The following is a 20,613-nucleotide window of genomic DNA, read 5'->3' as shown; positions in this document are numbered from 1 at the left end:
AATTTTTGTTTCAAATTAAACATATTCAATTAATGTTACCTGCTGTTAAATATGCCCAACGAATGAAGTTCTTATAGAATTTTTCAACAGTCTTCAATTGTGTTATTTTAAATTAAGTTTGAAATATTTTTTATAGATAATACTTATTAGGGACGCATCTACTTTAAATGCGATTTACTATCGTGAACCTCGTTATATCTCTCAGACTCTCTATTTTAATCAGTTCTCAAATATAATTAATAATAAAATAAAAAAAACAGTATGTTCTTCCTACTATTATCTTTTCGTTCTACGGGAGGCTAGGTATTATTACTATGAAAAATTTTTCTCCAATTCAACCTCGTTAATTTTTTATTCCTATCTTGAGGACAAAGGGTTTCTACAAGCTCTTCAGACGATATCTCTTCTTGCAACTAAAATATTTTAGTTATATTCCTGTTTTAGCCAAATGGGCCTTACAAATATTTTAACAAGAATCTAGTTACGCTAGAATTAAGATACCATTTACACTAGTTCTATTTACATACAATAAATAAATCTATTTACATAAATTAAGCAGATTTACTTAAATGTACGAATACTAGACTGATATTACCATATTTATTGAATACTAAACTATATTTATTGAAACGAAATTCAGTTTCAACGAGTTTTATTTTTGAATGACATAGAAGCATTACAATGAAAATATAACTTTATGATCACGTGAAATTGCGTGTTACTTTTATAAAAAATATTTAATTAGTATCAGTGCCTACTCTGTGGTATTAATAATAAAAACTCACTGAAAAGGCTTATAATTATATACAGTGCTGAAATATTCTCAAATAGTAATCAACCTATTATGAAGTTAAGACCAACAATGAATATCAATAATACAATTTACATTTTCTTTATTTCCATTCTAATTATATTAACTATTAGTAAATCGATATTAGTGACATCACTGTTTTAGGATACCCAGAAAAAGATTAATCCTATTCAAAACCACAATTTTGAAACACAATAAACTTAGATGATCTTTTAATTTAATACGGAACCGTTAGCGCGCTCGTGTTTTTATGTTTGCACCAAAAACTGTCTCATTGCAAAAATTGCCCGCCGGTGATAGTAAGGACAGCCAAGAACATTCTTGTTATTTTAATGTTATGAATAACTAAAAATCTGTAGTGTTTATACCACTTAGTATGTTAGCCTACATGCAGAATGCAACAGTGTCCCACCTAACTCTAAACGCATCTTCTATGAAGACTCGGCTCCCGCTAAACTCTCGACTGAACGACCAGATTAGTTGCTAATAAGAAGGCTGCTTAATCCATTTTGACATGTTGCGCCTCTACTCGGGGCATCCTCAGGAGCTACTGAATCGATAAACTCTGAAATAAGAGTAATAAATAATTAAAGATTTTCGTTACATAACGCCTAACTCATTCAATCTTCTCTCAAGAATATGCCAACTATTTAATTTTAATCTTAACCGTTTAACTATTTCTTACAGCAACCCAGACCTTGAACTTTTTCATAACGTAGGTCACGGACGATTAAAAAAAGAAGGACTCCACGTCACCTTACGTAACAGTGAAGCACCAAAACAAGCCGGTAAACGTGTAAATAACCCCACGCGATGAGTGTGTACTCACACTATTGCAAGCCGATTGGCCGCCATTATGAGAATTCCCATCGTCTGTGACAGATCAGTTTGCGTGTCAATAAAATATTTTAAAAATGCCGTCGTGCGTTGTGAAAAGTTGTAAAAAAGATACTATATAAGCATTTGTGGCCATATACGACTATTTGACAGAGAAAAATTGTGTAACTAGTATCCCCCGTAACCTCACACACGTAAATAAAGGTGCTTCACTTGCTAATATCACGGCGCGGAGTCATTCTTTTTTCACTCGTCCGTGAATGTAGGTATGTTAATAATTATAAAAAGGTTCTGTCAATATTTTCAGAGCATCAGCGGAAATGACTCCAACTCTTCGATGTCAAACGGATCCTCTGCCACCTCACCAGCCTCAGGCACTCCGCCGAGTATCCAAAAGGTACTAACGAATTTATCATTTAAAGATTATGTTTGTTTTAACAAAGGTGTTTGGCGCATTTAGATTTGGCTTCATCATCATCATCAGCCGGAAGACGGTTTTAAAGTGAAGTTGATGTTGACTAATATTTTTTAAGGGGATGATTAAAATTTCTACATAATTTTGCTGTAAAATTTTCTGTTATTCATATTAAATTAAATAAATATAGAGATAAGAATGCTAATAATACTTTAAGGACCTTTACTTACTATAAGGACTATGTATTGTGGAATAGCTCATAAAAATATGTTGGCGATGTTTAATTACATATTATATTTATACATACCTATTGATAATATTATTGTGAATGGCCATCATAAGTTCCCACAATAAACTAACTCGATAATCTAGTGGTATACGTCCGCCTATGAAGCAGATTAGATGCCTAACAAAGATCTCCATTGGTACTAGTATATATTTCATTTATGAGAAGAAGTAATGAGTCAAGCAAGATACGCCCTGCGCTTTGTAATATTGAAAACGCCCCAATTTCAACGTCATCACAATTAGACTCATCATCTCGAGACATAAGATGTTATCATTATTTTTATGATATTATTAAAAGATGATAAAATAAAATATAAAAATAAATAAGCCTTTATTTCTACTACTTTCCAATTTATACAAAAGAATAACTTAAAATTAACTTAGTTATTAAATTAACTATAAATTTAATATTAATAAGTACTAAATCAACTATAATAAATAAATTAAGTAGTAGTTACCTCTACTGCAAAGGCCTAAACCTTTCCAATACGCTGTATATCTGGATCTTCTCATCCAGTCCAGTCCAACTCTTTCTTTCTTTCCTTTTATCTCCCTCTTTGTCTAGAGCCTTCCCATTGTATCCATTCCGTAACTCTTTTCTTCCATCTTGAATCATCTAATTATGAGATAAGCATCATTAACCTAACAATTTCACTACTTAATCCACCCTTAAAGCCCAGAAAAGGGCAACAGTTTGATACCCACCGTGGCTTCCAACGGGTAAAAAACTATTGTTAAGTGCTTGGTCCTAAGCATTTTCCTTTACTGCTTTGCTTGGCAACAGGCATAGTTAATGAAAATGCTGTTAATGGTGCCACTTTTAAAATACAACTAATTCAAATTTTTAAAAAGCTAATACATTTTATTTATTTTTTCATATTATTCATCTTCAATCATAAATGGATGGTTCTTCGATTAATTAATTCCAATGATGATAATTACAATGGTTATTGCTATTTTTTGCTATAAATAATGGACAATAAGCGGATGTTATGTGTGAGAAAAATATATACATTAGTGCAACAGTGATGATAATTATTTACCTTGTGTGCACAATTATTACTTATTCATGTGGCTATGTAATGAGGAACTTGTAATTTATAACTCATCTAGAATTATAGTGTTCAAAAACAGTGCGTTTTCTAGAAACTTATTTCAGGCACAAATAAACTGTCTATACAAGTGCGCTTATTTTATTTTATTTTATTATTATACTAGTGGACCCAACAGACGTTGTCCTGTACACACGTCTTAAATTTGAAAAATCTGTCCAGCCGTTAGGAGGAGTTCACTAACATACACATGAGCAGGAGAATTATATTATATGGACGTAATTGAGAATCTAAACCAATCTCAAATTCACTGAAACAAACAAAAAGTCATCAAAATCGGTCCAGCCGTTTAGGAGTTAGTTTAATTGGGAATCTAAACCATTCTTGAATCCACCCGAAGACACACATCAATCTCAAATTCACTGGAACACACAAAAATCTCATCAAAATCGGTCCAGCTGTTCAGGAGGTAGTTCAATTGTGAATCTAAACTATTCTCGAATCCACCTGAAGACACACAGAAAGTTTCAATAAAATCGGTCCAGCCGTCTAGGAGGAGTTCAGTGACATACACACACAAGAATTATATATATAAAGATTATTTCAAAAAAAGGAAAACAATTAAATCCTCGCATTTGTAACGTTGAATACTTAACATAATGTGACACTCGTGGTCTAAAATCCAATAAAAAAATTGCATTGAAAGAAGTGATTCCATCATAGTTCTAACTAAGCCCATATAAATGGACAAACGACCGTACGGGTCACCTGATGTTAAGTGATCACCGCCGCCCACATTCTCTTGCAACACAAGAGGAATCACAGGAGCGTTGTCGGCCTATTATTGTATATAAATTATTTTTAAGTATACATTTAGAAAGATATTGTTTTTTTTTAATGTTACGACCTAACATCTTAGATAATTTATATGTTTACATAGAACCTCTTGATGCTAAACAGCCGATGAGAACAGACCAGTAATATTAGTTTAGTGTGCGTGACAAGCTACATCTTACACTCGCCATTTGTATGACACTTTGTGTTAGTGTGCGTGCATTGCTCAAAATAGAGGTTAACTGTCAACTTAAATTTGATTTCAACGTTTTCACAGCTGTCACAGTATGTCTAGACATATAAATGATCTAAGCTATACAAATTCAAATTAATTTAACTTTTGTCCATTCATCCAAGTTTAGTAGACATATGAGTTACAAGGGGCTAATGCTAACTGAAGTTTTTTTTTATGGAATAGGAGGGCAAACGAGCGTACGGGTCACCTGTTGTTAAGTGATCACCGCCGCCCACCATCTCTTGCAACACCATAGGAATCACAGGAGCGTTGCCGGCCTTTAAGGAAGTTGTATGCGCTTTTTTTGAAGGTACCTATGTCGTATCGTCCCGGAAACACCACACAAGGAAGTTCATTCCACAGCTTTGTAGTACGTGGAAGAAAGCTCCTTGTAAGCCGCACTGTGGAGGACCGCCACACATCCAGATGGTGGGGATGATATCCTAACTTGTTGCGTGTCGTGTGAAGGTGGGATTCGGCGGCAGGAATCAGGTTAAACAGCTCTTGGGAACACTCCCCGTAATAAATGCGGTAGAAGACACACAATGAAGCGACGTCTAATTGACCTACAAACGTCAGGGTGTTTAATTAGGGTTGAATTAGGGTGTCGGAGTGAGCGCACATCGTAACTTAAAAAAAAAATCCACAATGGCGTGAATTTATGTTACGGACTCTACAATATTTTTACAGCCGTGTGGGTCTCGATACCTTGGACATACACAGTACACAAGTGTAAGTTAAATTAATGGAAACACACACTACCTCTACAGCCTTCACATTATAAACATCAAGGTAAATCGTGATTTGTGAATAGCAATAAAAATAATTACTATGTTTACAGTAATTTATTTTAAATACAAACATGTATAAGCTGTTGTAGCTTCTATAATCATGACGGGACAGTTTACGTAAACTTTCAAAATGATTAATGTTATTTCGATAACGAATTCTATTTGGATGTACGTAATTTAGTATTAAGTGGGTGATTAAGTTTGTTTGATGTATAACGTAATTATTTCATAGTTTGCGATACTTTTCAAGGTCACATGACTTTACACTATAATCTTTGTAATAATCGAATAGGCTTAAACTAAGCGCTTTTGAATTGTCATTATAATTGCTGTTCGTTAGTCTCGCTAAAACTCGAGAACGGCTGGACCGATTTGGCTAATTTTAGTCTTGAATTATTTGCGGAAGTCCAGGGAAGGTTTAAAATGTGAATAAATAGGAAAATGATGCTAAATTAAATAAATCCAACAAATTTGTTTTTCCTTTGATGTGTCCATACATAATTTCTATGAGAGAATTTATTGACGCAAGGTTTGACAGTTCTGCTGTGAAACAATTTCATTACGACAGCAGGGTGCATATGTTACGAAATAATTTTTGATTTTATGATATATTATTGACAAATTCATATAAAAACATTATTTTATTTATTATATACAGAAAAACGTCTGTCGGGTCAGCTAGTATGTAATATAAATTACTGAATCATCCATATGTTCGGAAAAAGTAGCTCGTGAGAAGTACATATAAGAAACACAGCGGCCACTCTTTAAAATATTATTGAATATTATAATTAGAATTAAGTGAGTAAGCTTGGGGAACGGTAAAACCACCGGTGACATAAAAGTCCACCAAGGGTACGGGCCACCTGAACGTAAATGATCACCTGAAGAACTAGAATACTATTTAGAACAGTGCGAACTTTTTTTGAAGGTAACTACGTCAAATCAATATCGAAGGAAACAGAGTTAAGACATTCAGATCAAAGATTCGTTTTTTACGTCAAATAAATTAAATTTGAAAGAAGCTATTTTTTTTCAATAAACAACATATTAATCAATTTAATAATCGGAAGAAAAATCACACAAATTTATTTATTATATTATTATGCTTTCTTTTTAAAAAAAAACATTGTCAGGTGTGGGTTTCAAGTTACGCTCCCTCTCCTACGGCCACGGTACTCCGCGTCCGATTGTAGTGCATAATACGACATGCGATAGTTGGGCGAAAAAATTTGAAGCGATTTAATAAAAGTTTCACTTTACAACCGCATTTTAGAGGAACGCCCAAATAAAAGGACTCCAAATAATATTTTTAAAAGTATACCTTTATTACAACTTGTGTTAGCTAAAATTAATATTGATATTTGTTTGCAGACGTGTTCGGAATTAATAAAGGCTGGTTTAAAGTTGTCGATAGAATCTAAGCGGAAGATGTCTGGAAGCGACACTGACGTTGGTGTGAAGAGGATGAAGCGAGAGGATAGCGACGAGGACTACGACAGCAGTAACACACAGCAGTCTAAAAATGAGGTATTTATTATCCTTGAATAATATTATTTTAAAACCCTTATTCAATTTGTTATGTTTTTAAAGTGATAACCCTCACTTCTAGGATTAATACACAAATAAAATTTGAAAAACAAAATTTTATGAACGATGCGGGATTCGAACCCACGACCTCCGGCGTTCCGTGCCGGTGCTCTAACCAACTGAGCTAACCGTTCGAGTACCGCCTCGTTATAAAATTCTGTTTGCTTTGTTCAACTCTCAGGTTGTAGCTTCATCTACAGGATCTACTTTACAGTAATTGACAACCTGCTCAACCCCAGTATTTGCATATTAGGAAATTGACTTGAGATGTCGCTCTTGTAAATCTAAACAATATGTTATGTTTACAACCTCAGAGTTGAACAAATCAAATAGAATTTTATAACGAGGCGGTACTCAGTTGGTTAGAGCACCGGCACGGAACACCGGAGGTCGTGGGTTCGAATCCCGCATCGTTCATAAAATTAAGTTTTTCAAATTTTATTTGTGTATCCTTTATTCAAACAAAACACATCTTATAACTATATTTACAATACTATGATTACTTTTTACCGAAATAGCTGCCAGCCCTAGATTTCCAGTAGTCCAATTGAGACGCGTAGATAGTATTTTGTACATTCTCCGCCCCTTGGGCTCCACGGGCCAAATTATTATTTAAATATTAATATTATTCTTTATATTACATGAATAGAATAATATTACATATTGCAGTAACACTTGGTAATTGTCATGAAGCTACATCAGTTGATAAAGGAGCTTTGACATGGGAGAAGAACTAATAAGAAACTCCCAGCCCATCTTTTAAATCATAGAATAACAAAATTGCTTAGACTACTTAATATAATGCATACAATTTTAGGTGGCATGCACGGAACCAGTCAATAACCATGAATTATTACCTATAATATAACTTGTTATAGGTACTTGTGAGCCTTTCTTATCAAAGAAGCTAATATATATTTCTTAAATTTGCACTCAGTGAGATCTAGTAGACTGTCTGTTATTTTATAGCAAAATTGAATACCAAGACCTATGAAGGAGCCCTTAACCTTTGACAAAATATAGTTTATTCAATCTACTTAAATTTAAGATAAAATACTTTTACTGTTGTTGTTTCATTAAACAACTTCCAATTCGTTGGCAGAGCTTTAACTGATTAAAATAAACCATTTGTTATCTCTGATTGGTTTCCCTCACGGCTGCGAGCTTTGAACCATTGACGATTGAGATTCAACCCTTACAAGTGTACCATACCTGATGTTAAGTGATCACTGCCGCCCACATTCTTCCGCAACACCAGAGGAATCATAGGAGCGTTACCGGTCTTATAGACAGGTAAACGTGTCATATTTAGAGTAGTCATTCCATAGTTTGGTTGTACGTGACAGAAAGTTCCTTAAAAATCCACATCGTGGAAGAACGCCACGTATTAAGTATGCTTCCAGACGGTGGGGATTCAATTGTCTGTGTGAGATTCAAATTTGTGGCGTGTCGTGCGAAGGTGCAGAGATTTAGGGGCAAGATCTACTTAGATTTTTATTTTTTCACTAAGTTAACTGAAAATTTTGAGTATTCTGTTTCAAATTAAAATATTTGTATTAAAACTAGGTACCACTCATTCGAATATTTTTTCTTCAGACCTGAGAAGAACGGGCGCAAGTAACTCATCGGGCTTCTTTTTATTAATTTCGTTTTAAAAAAATAAAATTTATTATTTTAATAGCCCGAGTCCTGTGGTATCATTAAGAAAGTAGTTCATGTTAACCTCAACTGCATTAAAGTGTTTTAACAATTCTTTTGAATTTCGTAGCACATTATTATTGAATAATTTTTGAAAATTTTCTGGAATCATGTGGTAAAAGCTATATATCGGCCCACAATAGACTTACAAACTCTACTTAACCAAGTAAACAGTAGTTTTAGACTTTTCATATGATACTACAATACAATACAATTTATTATATGAAGAAGCTGTACATTTAAATAAAATAATAAAATTGAGTTTCAATTTTCCGAAGTAAAGGAAAATGGCAAAATGAATATAAAAACTTTTGACTTTGAGTTTGAGAATAGACTTCAGATTTGATATTTCCTGGAACCACAGTAGTATTACCGTTTATCAATATAACTTCTAAAGTTAACATTTTCAAATAAAAAAGTCTCAATAAAATTCTCTGCCATTATTCATCATAACTCAACTAAAGCACAATATTATTTAAATGCGCAGACGCTGACAGACTCATAAAAATGTAATCAAATATTAATGTCGCCGATGAAAAAATATTGCATTCACTCTTAACAATCAAAAACAATGAAGTTCATTAATTTCAATTGTTACAAAATAAAAAGGGTTACAGATTACAAGATTTTACCGGCGTAGTTAAATGAATAAATAAAACCTAAATTCCATCGCTTTATGCTTCATTCATATAATATGGAAATGCTGTGAATCTGTTAAATTATAACATATATATAATAGAAATTGCCATATATATTTACACTAGCTGGACTGAGTACGTAGTAGCAACATTTCAATATTAAAAAAAAACACTTACTTATATCAACTTATACTTACTTACTTACCTGTCACCCGGGGATAGTGTAGCTTCTCAACAGTGAAAGGATCGTTCAAATTGGTTCAGTGCAAACAAACAAACAATCAAATATTTCCTCTTTATAATATTAAGAATACATAATTTTCTGTCCTTTTTTCAATACCGGATTTAGAGGTCTGGAGGCTTCGAGAAAACAACGAAGTGGAATTTCTAGTGTTATTAGCATTAGTTGTTAACCTTTGTGGTTTTTTTAGATGCTAAGTTGACCTAGTTTTATATCGGTATAGGTATGTAATATGATAAATAAAAAAAAATTGACAAATTTTTCAGTCGAGTTATTAATAATTTATTGTGAAACCAAGTACAGATTCTTTTATTATTTAACAAACATATAAATATAAACAGTTTGTTATTTTTGTAAGTGATATCCCTCACTTGTGGGATTAAATATATATATACTTTCCTACCAATTAATTTTGTACCAAATATTTTTTCGAGTACCGCATCGTCCATAAATAATTTTGGTACGAATTAAATTTGTATATAAATATAATCGGATACAAGAGTTATCTGGAATTAAATTTTATCGTTAACGAATGGAACCTTTCGAGCTTTTTTCACCGAAATCCAGTTCCCGGTGTAAATCACTTTCAATACTCAGGAGAGAAAGCGGTTGCCTCATCGTGGTACGAAACTTGATAAAAATGCATTTTCAATTCAATTTCAAGGTTTGGGAATGTAACTCTGAAATTTTGAACTTCGAGAATTTGGAAGTAAAATAGTTTTAGTAGGTTTTTCCTTTTGTTCGAAGTCTCTATTGAGCCCCTCTTCTCGGAGGCCCCGGGGCTTCGGCCCCGGTTACCCTCTCCTAAATCCAGCCCTGTCTTTTTTATGAGAAAGAACCGAAACACAATAATTCTTGCACGTTACTGCTTCACGGCAGAAAGAGATACCAATATGCTGCCACCTAGTCGGCATTACAAGCCTCCCTCTGGTCTCACTGTCTACATTCCTTTATACATCTAGTTAATTATTTAACTAATTCTCTTATTCTTTGGTGTGTTTGGTCTTATCTATAGAAACAAAGAAACAGTCTTGACGTTCAATATCATGTTTCGGCTGTTCACTCACCCAAATATAAAACTGTGAGCTCGTTAAACCATCACGACAGTAATAATCATATTTTGGCAAATAATTTATTGCTTCCTCGCACATGGTCCGCATTCAATAAGTCTCGCCTCGTTTAATGTGGTATGAAATTTTAATTTTACACAGAGAAGGTCATCTCGGGATAATATAAACTGTTGTTAATTTGGGTGTTAATTATGTAATTTTATGTGTGCACAGTTATTGATAAATTATTCAGTCCACAAGTTATCTTTTTTCGCGAAGATTTTAAATGGACAATCACCTTTTTGTTAAATGACAACATCTGCCGATACTCTTGCCAATACTAGAGTACGCTTTAGTACGCTCAATAAGAGCTTATGAACGAGCTAGCAAAGGAATTATATTTCCGCTGATTTTGATTATCATCATCATCATCCACTGCTAGACAAAGGCCTCCCCAAAGATCACCATGACGATTGGTGATACACTGCCCTTGCCGGCGATCTTGACCAGATCGTTGGCCCATCTAATGGGGGGGCCTACCAACACTAAGTATTCCGGTACGTGGTTGCCATTCGAGGACTTTACTACCCCAATCGCTATCCATTTTTATTATAAGATAGCAAAATCTTTCAACCACATAGAATTGTGGATTTTAAAAGGTAACTGCGAGAGTTTTTTATTTTGTAGAGCGCTTTTTCTGCCCGACACATTATATTGTATTCACGTAATAATAACGTCGTAAGAAAAAAGAATAAAAATCTAAAGAAATCTATTTTGTCAAAATAAATAGCATGAATTTATAAATCTGCAATAATTCTACGTAATAATTACTACTCATTCTATGGGAAAATAGTCGTTTCCACACAACTAGATTTCACAAAATTCAACTATTACAATACAAGTGGAAAATACTTGAAGTAGGTAGTATGAGAACAACCATACAGTTAATATTTGCCATTGTACAAGCCAAACTATCAAACCTTTCACTAAAGGTCTCACTGATATCGTTTGAACAGTTGGAGTTATTAGGATTGAGGAATATTTAGAAGCCAGGGAAACAAGAAACTACCTGGTTTTACGGAATAATCTGTTATAATAACATACTTTGTTACAACAAGAGTGAACAAATTTATCATATTTATTACTGTACCACCCAACAATGTCCCGGGAAACTTATACAGTAACAACATATCTGAAGTAGCGTTCAATCATAGAATAGAGAATTATTTAGACGGAGCGATTACCAAGTATGTGCACCTACAGATCACAGAAATCAATGTCTAGAGTCTGTGTAATATAATAATATAATCAACAAAATTTTATATTAATAATTATTACGTGATCCAAAAGTTCGAATAAGTTTATATCAGTACTCCTTGACCGGACCTATACATAGATTTATAGTTTACATACTATGTATTGCAAATATATTGAATATAAAACAACCTAAAAAGGTATTTGTCATTTCAGTGGAGATGTACTAAAGATTGTCGCCAATCAAAATAAATTTCAATTGACAATATATTATATCTATAGAATTTCATTTTTTATTAATTTATGAAATAATATTTTAATAGCAACGCCTTCACAGCAATATAAATCACTGCTTTGCTAATATCTGTGCTAAGTTTGGTTAAAGAAGAAAAAGGTAATAAATCTATAATTATTGTACTCAAGAGTTCTTATATAAAATAGTTCAATTTATAGCAGTTATTTATTACTGATATTTGGAAACAAGAAGGATCAAAACTGTTTAGTTTTCGTTCCGTCTACTGTATTCCTAGGCCAAGTGTTCCCTTACTTATAATTCAACGGCTTGATTGAAGTTTTACGAGCCTCAAGCCGGTGTGCATTGCAATCGCACTAGCTCGTGACTCTACTGCTTGATTGAAGGATATCATGATGCATGATCGATCGAATATTGATTGCGTCACAGTACAATCTGTGCCGGCTTATTTGCTTTCCTGTCACAATAGTATATCTTGCATATCAGCAACTGCAAGACATACATTTGTATGAAATTCTAATCCAACTTAAGCAGAATTGATGTGACTTTAGGTTGTTAATGAATAGAGTAGAAATAAATACAAGCCAGAAATTCAACTGATTATCAATTTGTGGTCGACAGAGCCATGTTTCTTTTACAACATTTTTCTTCTTCGGCGTTACACTCTTGTCAGAGTGGTCGTGGTCGTCACGTCGAGGTTAGTGGCCTGTTTCACAATGCGACGCCACTCGTCGCGAACTGCCGCTCTTCTCGTTCATTCATGCAGAGTACCGTCGACAGCTTGCCTCACTTGGTCCGTCCACCTCATCGGGGACCTGCCTCGTGGTCTAGTGCCCTCGACTTTACCCTGCACTATTAAGCGTTCTATGGAGTCGCTTCCACGTCGTGATACATGCCCGAAGAAAGTGAGAATGCGAGCTTGAACGGTAGTAGACAGTCTCTGTTTGATGCCGAGCTCCCGAAGAATGGACTCATTGATTCGGAATTCCGTCCACGATATACCGAGCATTCTCCTCCAGCACCACATCTCAAGAGCATTGATCTTTTTCTTCTCACTTTCTCGTAGGGTGCATGTCTCAGCAGCGTAGAAGAATATGGGGAATATGAGAGTCCTTACAAGTCGTATTTTGGTGGTTTTAGTGATATTGCGATCCTTCCAAATTTTCCTCAATTTATCCACAGCAGATCTGGAGATTGCCATGCGTCGTTTGATTTCGTCTATGCATATTTACAACATTAGCGAAATCAAATAAGCGGTTTTGGACTTCAAGGTATCCATGTCATAAAGTATCTACGGCTCATACATACATTTTACAATAATATTATTATTGATTATAAACTTATTATAAGATATAAGAAAGCTAAACTCTATACAGGACTGATTCGTTTTAAATGTTTATTACAGTTGACACCAGAAGACGAGGAGAGGCGACGACGCAGAAGAGAAAGGAACAAAATAGCAGCAACTAAATGTAGAATGAAGAAGAGGGAACGAACTGTGAACCTTGTTAACGAAAGCGAAGTTCTGGAGAATCAGAACATTGACCTCAAAGCACAGCTCAAGGTAAAGTGTACCTAAATATTAATTTCAGTAGGGATAAATATTCTATTTAAAAAATTTAGGTTACTTATTTGTAGAATACATGTGTATGTTCTATTTTACTTCCCCTTCTTCAGTTTTGTGAATATTTTCAATTAGTAAGCAGTCAATGCAATCTGTATCAGCGAAGAGATGTTTTGAAAAAAATTAAGTTTTTTAAGAGTAGCTATCTAATATAATTAAGGACTTCGTAATAGAGGAGCAAGATCAACGTGCTCGTATAAACTAATATTTCACCCAAAAGGTGCTCTTACTGACCGAACTATATAATACGTAATAATAACTAATATTTTGTTTCAGGACTTAGAAGTACAGAAAAGACAACTAATGGACATGCTGTCAGTACACGCAGCGTCATGCCTCAAGAACAATACTGCCACAAATACCAACCGAACCTCACCAACAACATCATACAATATGATTCGAACATTTGAATCGCCAACATTCCCCATCTCTTTTGATACCAACTCTCCCTACATCAGACCCGAATCTGCCAACATTCTCGCATCCAGCTACACATGTGTCACTCCGATCAACGGAGACTCTTCCATAGACACAATTTCTTCACTGGAGTCGACTTATATCGCTCCTCATACCATAGATATGGACTACACGAGACCAGAGAGTGTTCTAAGCCTACCTCCAACTTCAGACGGTAATTTTGGGACCACTGACGGTTACTTGCCTAAAGCCTCCACAATACTCGGTCCGATTGAGCACGAAAGTGAATATTACGAGACAGAACTATCTTATAACGTTTCATCACAGTGCCATACGTATCCCAACACTCTTCAGGATGCTCAAACGAAGATTAACAACAGCTTAAACGATGGCTGCTTAGTTTAGTTGCAAGTATCATACTCGGCCGGTCGCTGTGGTCCAAATTATCCGACATGTATACGTATAAAATTTTTTATTAATTCGAAATGTTCAGTCTTCACATTTTTCGCTTCCAATCTTGTGATTAATGTTCAAATTTTGTTGAAATTATTGTTGATGGGAATTATTTCGAAATGAAATTGTATGTCTACTATGTAGAACGACGAAATATAGTGGTGTCTGTATTTTACCCACGAAACATTTTATACTTCCATGCAAAAAAATTTAATGTAAAACAAACTTCCAACATAATATCTTCATTGTGTTAATTTCAGCGTTGTGAAATAATTTATTACCAGACACCAATGGATAATTTAAAACTGTGAAACAGTTGCTTAGGTAGGTATAACATAAAATAATTGTTTTACTCTAACATTACCGTAGTTTATAAGTTCTATAATTTTGCTTTGATCTGTACAAAATATTTATGAAGATCTGATTAAGTTAATCGTAAATCATTCGACAAGGGACAAGTTATAGCAAATAGCCATTAAATCTAGTCGAATATCGACACCAAATACAAAGATCACATTCTACCAGTACAAGTAATAAATAAATAAATACCTCCAGTTGATACTTCAGAAATATATTGAACGTTGAAGAAATTGTCACATTTTTATTAGCTTTCGATAATTTACCATTATATAAGTGTAGTGTAAGATGCTTTAACTCGGAGTATGCGGTGATAATATAATATAATAAAATTATCGAAGAGTGTGATGTATATAACATATATATTGGCTTGTATTTTTGTGCTATAGACACAAAGTGTCTCTACATAACCGTCTTAAGTGCCTATATAATATATTTATTCGTTACTTAATATATTTAATATTAAGAATATATTTTATTCAGTGTTCGGGTTACCTTTTCTACAATATAATATTAAGATTTGCAAAGCAACCGGAATTGTACGGCTGTGTATTTTCTGAGTTATGTTATTTGGAAGGAACCCAACGGTAAATTATTTTATCTGTGACCCATTAAAAAAATTGTATTAATACCAGATTCAAAAGTAATTATTCACAAAATAAGCTGCATATTTAAGCTTTCGGGAGCTTATGCCTAGAATAATTATGTAAGTCAAATTGAAATAGTCTATTGGAAAAATATTGTGATTATTTTATATTATCTGTAATCGAATCATAACGCGTGTAATATTTTTTTATCAGCTTTCCAGTACTTAATAATAACAATTTTATTTTTTTATAACTGTTAATACTAACGTGCCCTTTTTTAGATACGTTTAATTGATAAAACTACATAAGGCACCGAAACCGCAATCGTACAAAAAAATTCTGCGCACAATTTTGTTACAAGTGCCTTCACGCAGTTATCCTAGTCTTACGACTGCAAATGTTCAGGTCTTTAGGCTTAAGGCAGTCATGAAAGCATTTACTTTAATATAATGTGATAACGAGCTTCTATTACATAATGATGAAAGAAGCCAGATAAAGGCCTCCCTTCCCTTTCTACTACATATACGTACCTTCCTTCGTCAATGTTCGTTACATATGAACCCGGCCTTATAATCTAAATTTCTCTTGGAAATTTCACTGTTTACGGCAACTTCAAATTTCCCCCCAATACAATCCCAGTTAATCACTGGTGTACGAGAGACTGTATTTTTTTTTTCAAAGCAATATCGGTCATCGTCTCTTCGTACCGGCTCCACGTTTGGGGCGCGACTGCCGCGTCCTGCGAGTATCGATGGTTGGTTCCACGGTTTCACGCTCGAAATTCGCGGCGACTATAATCCGACAACTTCGTGCGCGACTGTCCAACGGGGTGACAGGTGGTTGTGGAGACGAGGTACTGTACGACTGTCTCACGCGTTACCCTTCTCCGCTACCCGCTGATATCATTGGCACGAAGTTGTTGAACGACATGTCCCGTGACAACGGATTCAGGCTTCGTTCTCGGTTGTGAAGCGAACTAGGTAAGCGTTGTATTTTTATGGCGGAAAGTTCACACATGAGTATCATCTGTAAACAGTAGCTGCGACTCACGAGCAAGTATGTAGAAACTGGCTGACCTCTACTATACACCATTGGACTGGCGGCTGTCAAAGTGCTTTTGTGCCTGTTTGATATTCGCCATTTTGGCGCTGTTGGCCTTGCGAGAGTCTGCGATACTAAAACTACTGATGACAACCTCAGCAAAACATCGATAGATGGTCGGAAACTATTTACAAAAAAAATGTATACTTTATTACGTTGATTCTTGAAGTATAAATAAATAACACGGCAAACGAACGAAATTAATTCAAAATGTAAAAATACCTCAGAGTATTGTACGTTCCTTCGCAGCCATTTGTATTATACGTCAAAATTAGTTCTCAGGACGCTCGCGAGTGGCGCTTCAAATAGGCAGAAAAAATTTGCTGTCAAACATATGGAACAGCCTCTCCAGTGATATATTTTATACAGGTCAGTGTTTCAGCAAACGGTGCGACAGAGAGCACAAACACATCACACATATTGTTGCCCCTCGAACATATTCAAGTTCGAAATTAGTACGTTAAATTTGAAATAGGCCTTTTATTTTTTTATGCGAGCTTGTAAATTTGTATCATATAAAATGTTGAATTGAAAGAGGTTTAACATTTAAGTTATATATTAACATATATTATTTCCTCTAAGTAATCTTATATAGAAGATTATCTTCAGAAGGCGTTATATCTATATTTTTATTGACATATATTCTGTGTATGTGTTATTAATAAGTATGCTTCCGATTTTTTGTTGCATGTTTAGGTACATTATTTGAAGTCACAGCTTTTGTAAATTATGATTGATAACGACAGTGAGAAAACAAATGTGAGATTAAAAATTATATTATTAAGATATTTTTGTATTTTTATCCGCCACAGGCATAATAAAATTTCACCGAAATTGTTTTCATGTGGGGTGTATGTATTTTTATTGTTCTATGAATTTTTATTGCGTTGCTGTTATTACTAGTTGTACGGACAAGAAAGTGGGATAGAAATAAAGTGAGGGAATCAGTGATCTCTTTCTAGATTTCTGATTGTCTTACACTATATTAGAGAATCTCTCTATACCTATCTATGTTAGCACCTGTTACAGACATACAAGGTTTGTCTAGGGAAGAAATTAACATCAATCTCATGCATTGACTACTTAATACATACTACAACTAGACTCCCAAACGCCTATAAAAAGGTCGTCAAAAATATCCATGCGGCGTTGTATAATACATAACTAACACAGATAACATTGACACATTCATTCAAATTAACACCCCATTTTGTGGCAGTGATGTTCAATCTATGTAATACAAATAAGAAGCATTGAACGAAAACTCTGCCTACTTGACGCGTAGACAGAGTTTTGCTTCACACAGTTTTTGAGCGTGATTTTGAGTCTAGTTGTTAATTGTATATCAATCTGTCATATAATATTGTCAATCGCCAATTTTAAAATACGCACCTATAGCAAGATAAAACTATATTATGTATAGTTTTATAAAACAATTATTATAAATGTGGCTGGAGGTTGAAAAGTTATAATGCGATTGGTCATCTGATTTTAACAATATTCCAATATAATGTCAACTTAAGAATAGTTGTAATAATACAAATTAATTTATTTTTCAAATTGATTATAAATAGATACCGAAATGTCACAAATTGTGTTTAAGTCGCATTGATTTGGTCATATAACGGAGGATGTTAAAATTACAACACGGTTTTATCGTTTCTCGAAACAAATCTAGTGATTTGACCAAATGCCAGAGTGGATCCGTGAAATGACACAAAGTCTTTTCTTTGGTTTTCTTTTCTTCTAATTTAAAGGTTTATTTGGTAAGACTTCGACATAATTTGGTAAAAATTTAGTATCGTGTCGCAAGTGGCGGGGGATGAGAGGGGGAGGGGGGAAGGCGGAACGGAGGGTGATGTCCTCTGTCCCCACAGTACCACTCCCATGAAAAGGTAACGCACCATTCTCTTGAAAATCAATTTAATGTAATCTATCCTCAAACATTGCTTTAAAGGCCACGAAGTAGATGGCGGGCCATCCCACCATCCCCTTTCACCAAACCTGTCCGAGTCGAAGTCACTCAAGGCTGAAGTCTGAAGCTCGCTTTTACATCCCAAGTTCTTCTTGTGGGGACACTTCATGTCATTTCCCGGAACCAATTCTGGTATTTCATCAAATCACTAGATTTGTTTTAAGAAATGATAAAATCGTCTTGTTCTTTTAGCATACTCCGAGATTTGATCAAATCAATTAGGGAATAGACCAAATCTCTGCTATTATCATATCCGTACACATATACAATTCTACATTTGCCAATGTATCGTTCTAAATTTAATGTACATACTCAATGAATATCTACGGTCATTTTATTAGTAATGTATGTATACACATTTTATTATCCACAGTACATTATTAAATTATTGTTTTATTAATAAGATAAGTGTTAAACATCACTTGTACCTGCTTCTTGATGATATATATTTTGACAATCGAAGCAAAATTAATGTGCTTATTTACTGAAAAAATAAAACATTATATTGCATAATATTCAGCTTGGTTTTATTTGACGATTCCGTTTCATCTATTATTTTTAAGAGACGTCTACGGTAGTGCAAAAATTTTTGAGCACTATAATACTAAGGCCAACGAGACGATATAAAGAATGTAAACAACCAGGCCGTTACTGAGTACATTACCTATCCTGAGTTATATTGTCGTAAATACGACTGATTCGGATTTCGGACTCTTCAGACGAATCATCTTTATCTAAAACAGACGACAGCAATTAGAATAGGAAATCCATAGTTATTTAAATAAGTTATTTATTCAATTAAAAATATTTTCAAGCCCTGATATGTCTCGTTGGCCTTACTATACTTATTTATAAAGAAACCCAGATAATTCTAAAAGTAATTTTCACTATAATGATGACTTCAAGGACGAGTTACACGCTACTCTTAGGCCTGTACCAGAACGATTCTCAGCACTTGAGGAATTAGTAGTAGTATAAACCCCGTATTAGGATCTTTTCAGTCACGGAAAAGACGATATATCGTGTGGTGACATTATTATTTAATATACCAATAACATCGATTGTAAATGTACTTTTAAATTAAATTTGATATAATAAATTTTAAATCAAAAGATTACTATTTATTTTTTGTTGAAATATTTTTTCCCGTCTGTTGAAGTTTCACTTCTACTATACCCCAGCATTTTTATTTTTTTCTATATATTACCACAAGATCGCCATGAACATTGTGAAAGCCGTAGACATGTACTGTCGGTCTTTAATCATCTTCATGATTTAGGAGCCTAATCCCAGATGACATCATTTCTAAGGATCGGATGGACAAGCACTGACTTTCATGCGTCCGACATTCTCAACTCTGAGTATGAGTGGGGATATAACCGCGTTAGCACCTGAGAAGGCTTACTAAAGTATAGTAGATTATATAGACAATGATGCATGGTTCTTGTCTGGTTCTACGGAGGCCACCTAAATATTAAGTAGGCTAACTTGTTAGGTATATGATTATATGTAGATGTTTCTTCATGACGTTCACCAAGTGTTGTTGCAATAATATGTTTTGATTGTCACTCCCTCTGGTAAAAAAATACAGTAAAAGCTCTTTATTCGCGGGGTATATGTTCCCTAAATATGCCGCGAATACAGAGACCGTGAATACGGAATGGTAATTTATATGGGATTATAGGGGATATGTTCCTATGTGACAAAATAAAAAACAAACATATAAAAAAACAATTTAATTGAAGCTTTTGACCATACTTATTAATTATTATCTTCAGGCTTAGGAAACGGTTTAAACAATTTTGTAATTTTTTCTTACTTGGCAATTTTTAAAAGGTCCTTCAGTTCAAACTGATACGAGTATTCAGCACTGGCATTAGCAATTTGCCACTAAAAATAAGACTTCGTTCCATAGACGGATAAATTTTCATAAAGAAATCACAAAGATCATTTGCCAACTTTAAGCCTTCACTAGGATTTTTCAGAATTAAATGTCACATTTCCAGTGCTTGTTGAAGCCTCTTCTTCAATGGGCTGTGAATTTCACATTTCCTCCAAGTCGATTTCAGTCAAATCTTCATCTTGCATTTCAAGCAACTTCTGAATGTCATTC

At 34.2% G+C, this 20,613-nt stretch overlaps 1 protein-coding gene across 2 annotated transcripts in view; it reads left to right on the top strand.

The window, feature by feature from the left end:
- Positions 1-19,015, top strand: part of LOC126974111 (fos-related antigen 2) — a 101,162-nt gene extending 82,147 nt beyond the window's left edge. Inside the window, exons 3-6 of one of the 2 annotated variants that reach the window (XM_050821530.1) lie at positions 1,956-2,045; positions 6,671-6,793; positions 13,392-13,550; positions 13,887-19,015. In XM_050821530.1, coding sequence (XP_050677487.1) covers positions 1,956-2,045; positions 6,671-6,793; positions 13,392-13,550; positions 13,887-14,432 — 918 coding nt within the window. In that variant the 3' untranslated portion in view covers positions 14,433-19,015. Of the gene's footprint in view, positions 1-1,955; positions 2,046-6,637; positions 6,794-13,391; positions 13,551-13,886 lie in introns of both variants that reach the window. The other variant, XM_050821529.1, reaches the window with a different exon arrangement.
- The last annotated feature ends 1,598 nt before the right edge of the window (positions 19,016-20,613 follow it).

Source organism: Leptidea sinapis, chromosome 31, assembly GCF_905404315.1.
Source record: "Leptidea sinapis chromosome 31, ilLepSina1.1, whole genome shotgun sequence".
Taxonomy (NCBI): domain Eukaryota; kingdom Metazoa; phylum Arthropoda; class Insecta; order Lepidoptera; family Pieridae; genus Leptidea; species Leptidea sinapis.
This window is presented reverse-complemented; position numbering and strand designations above follow the sequence as displayed.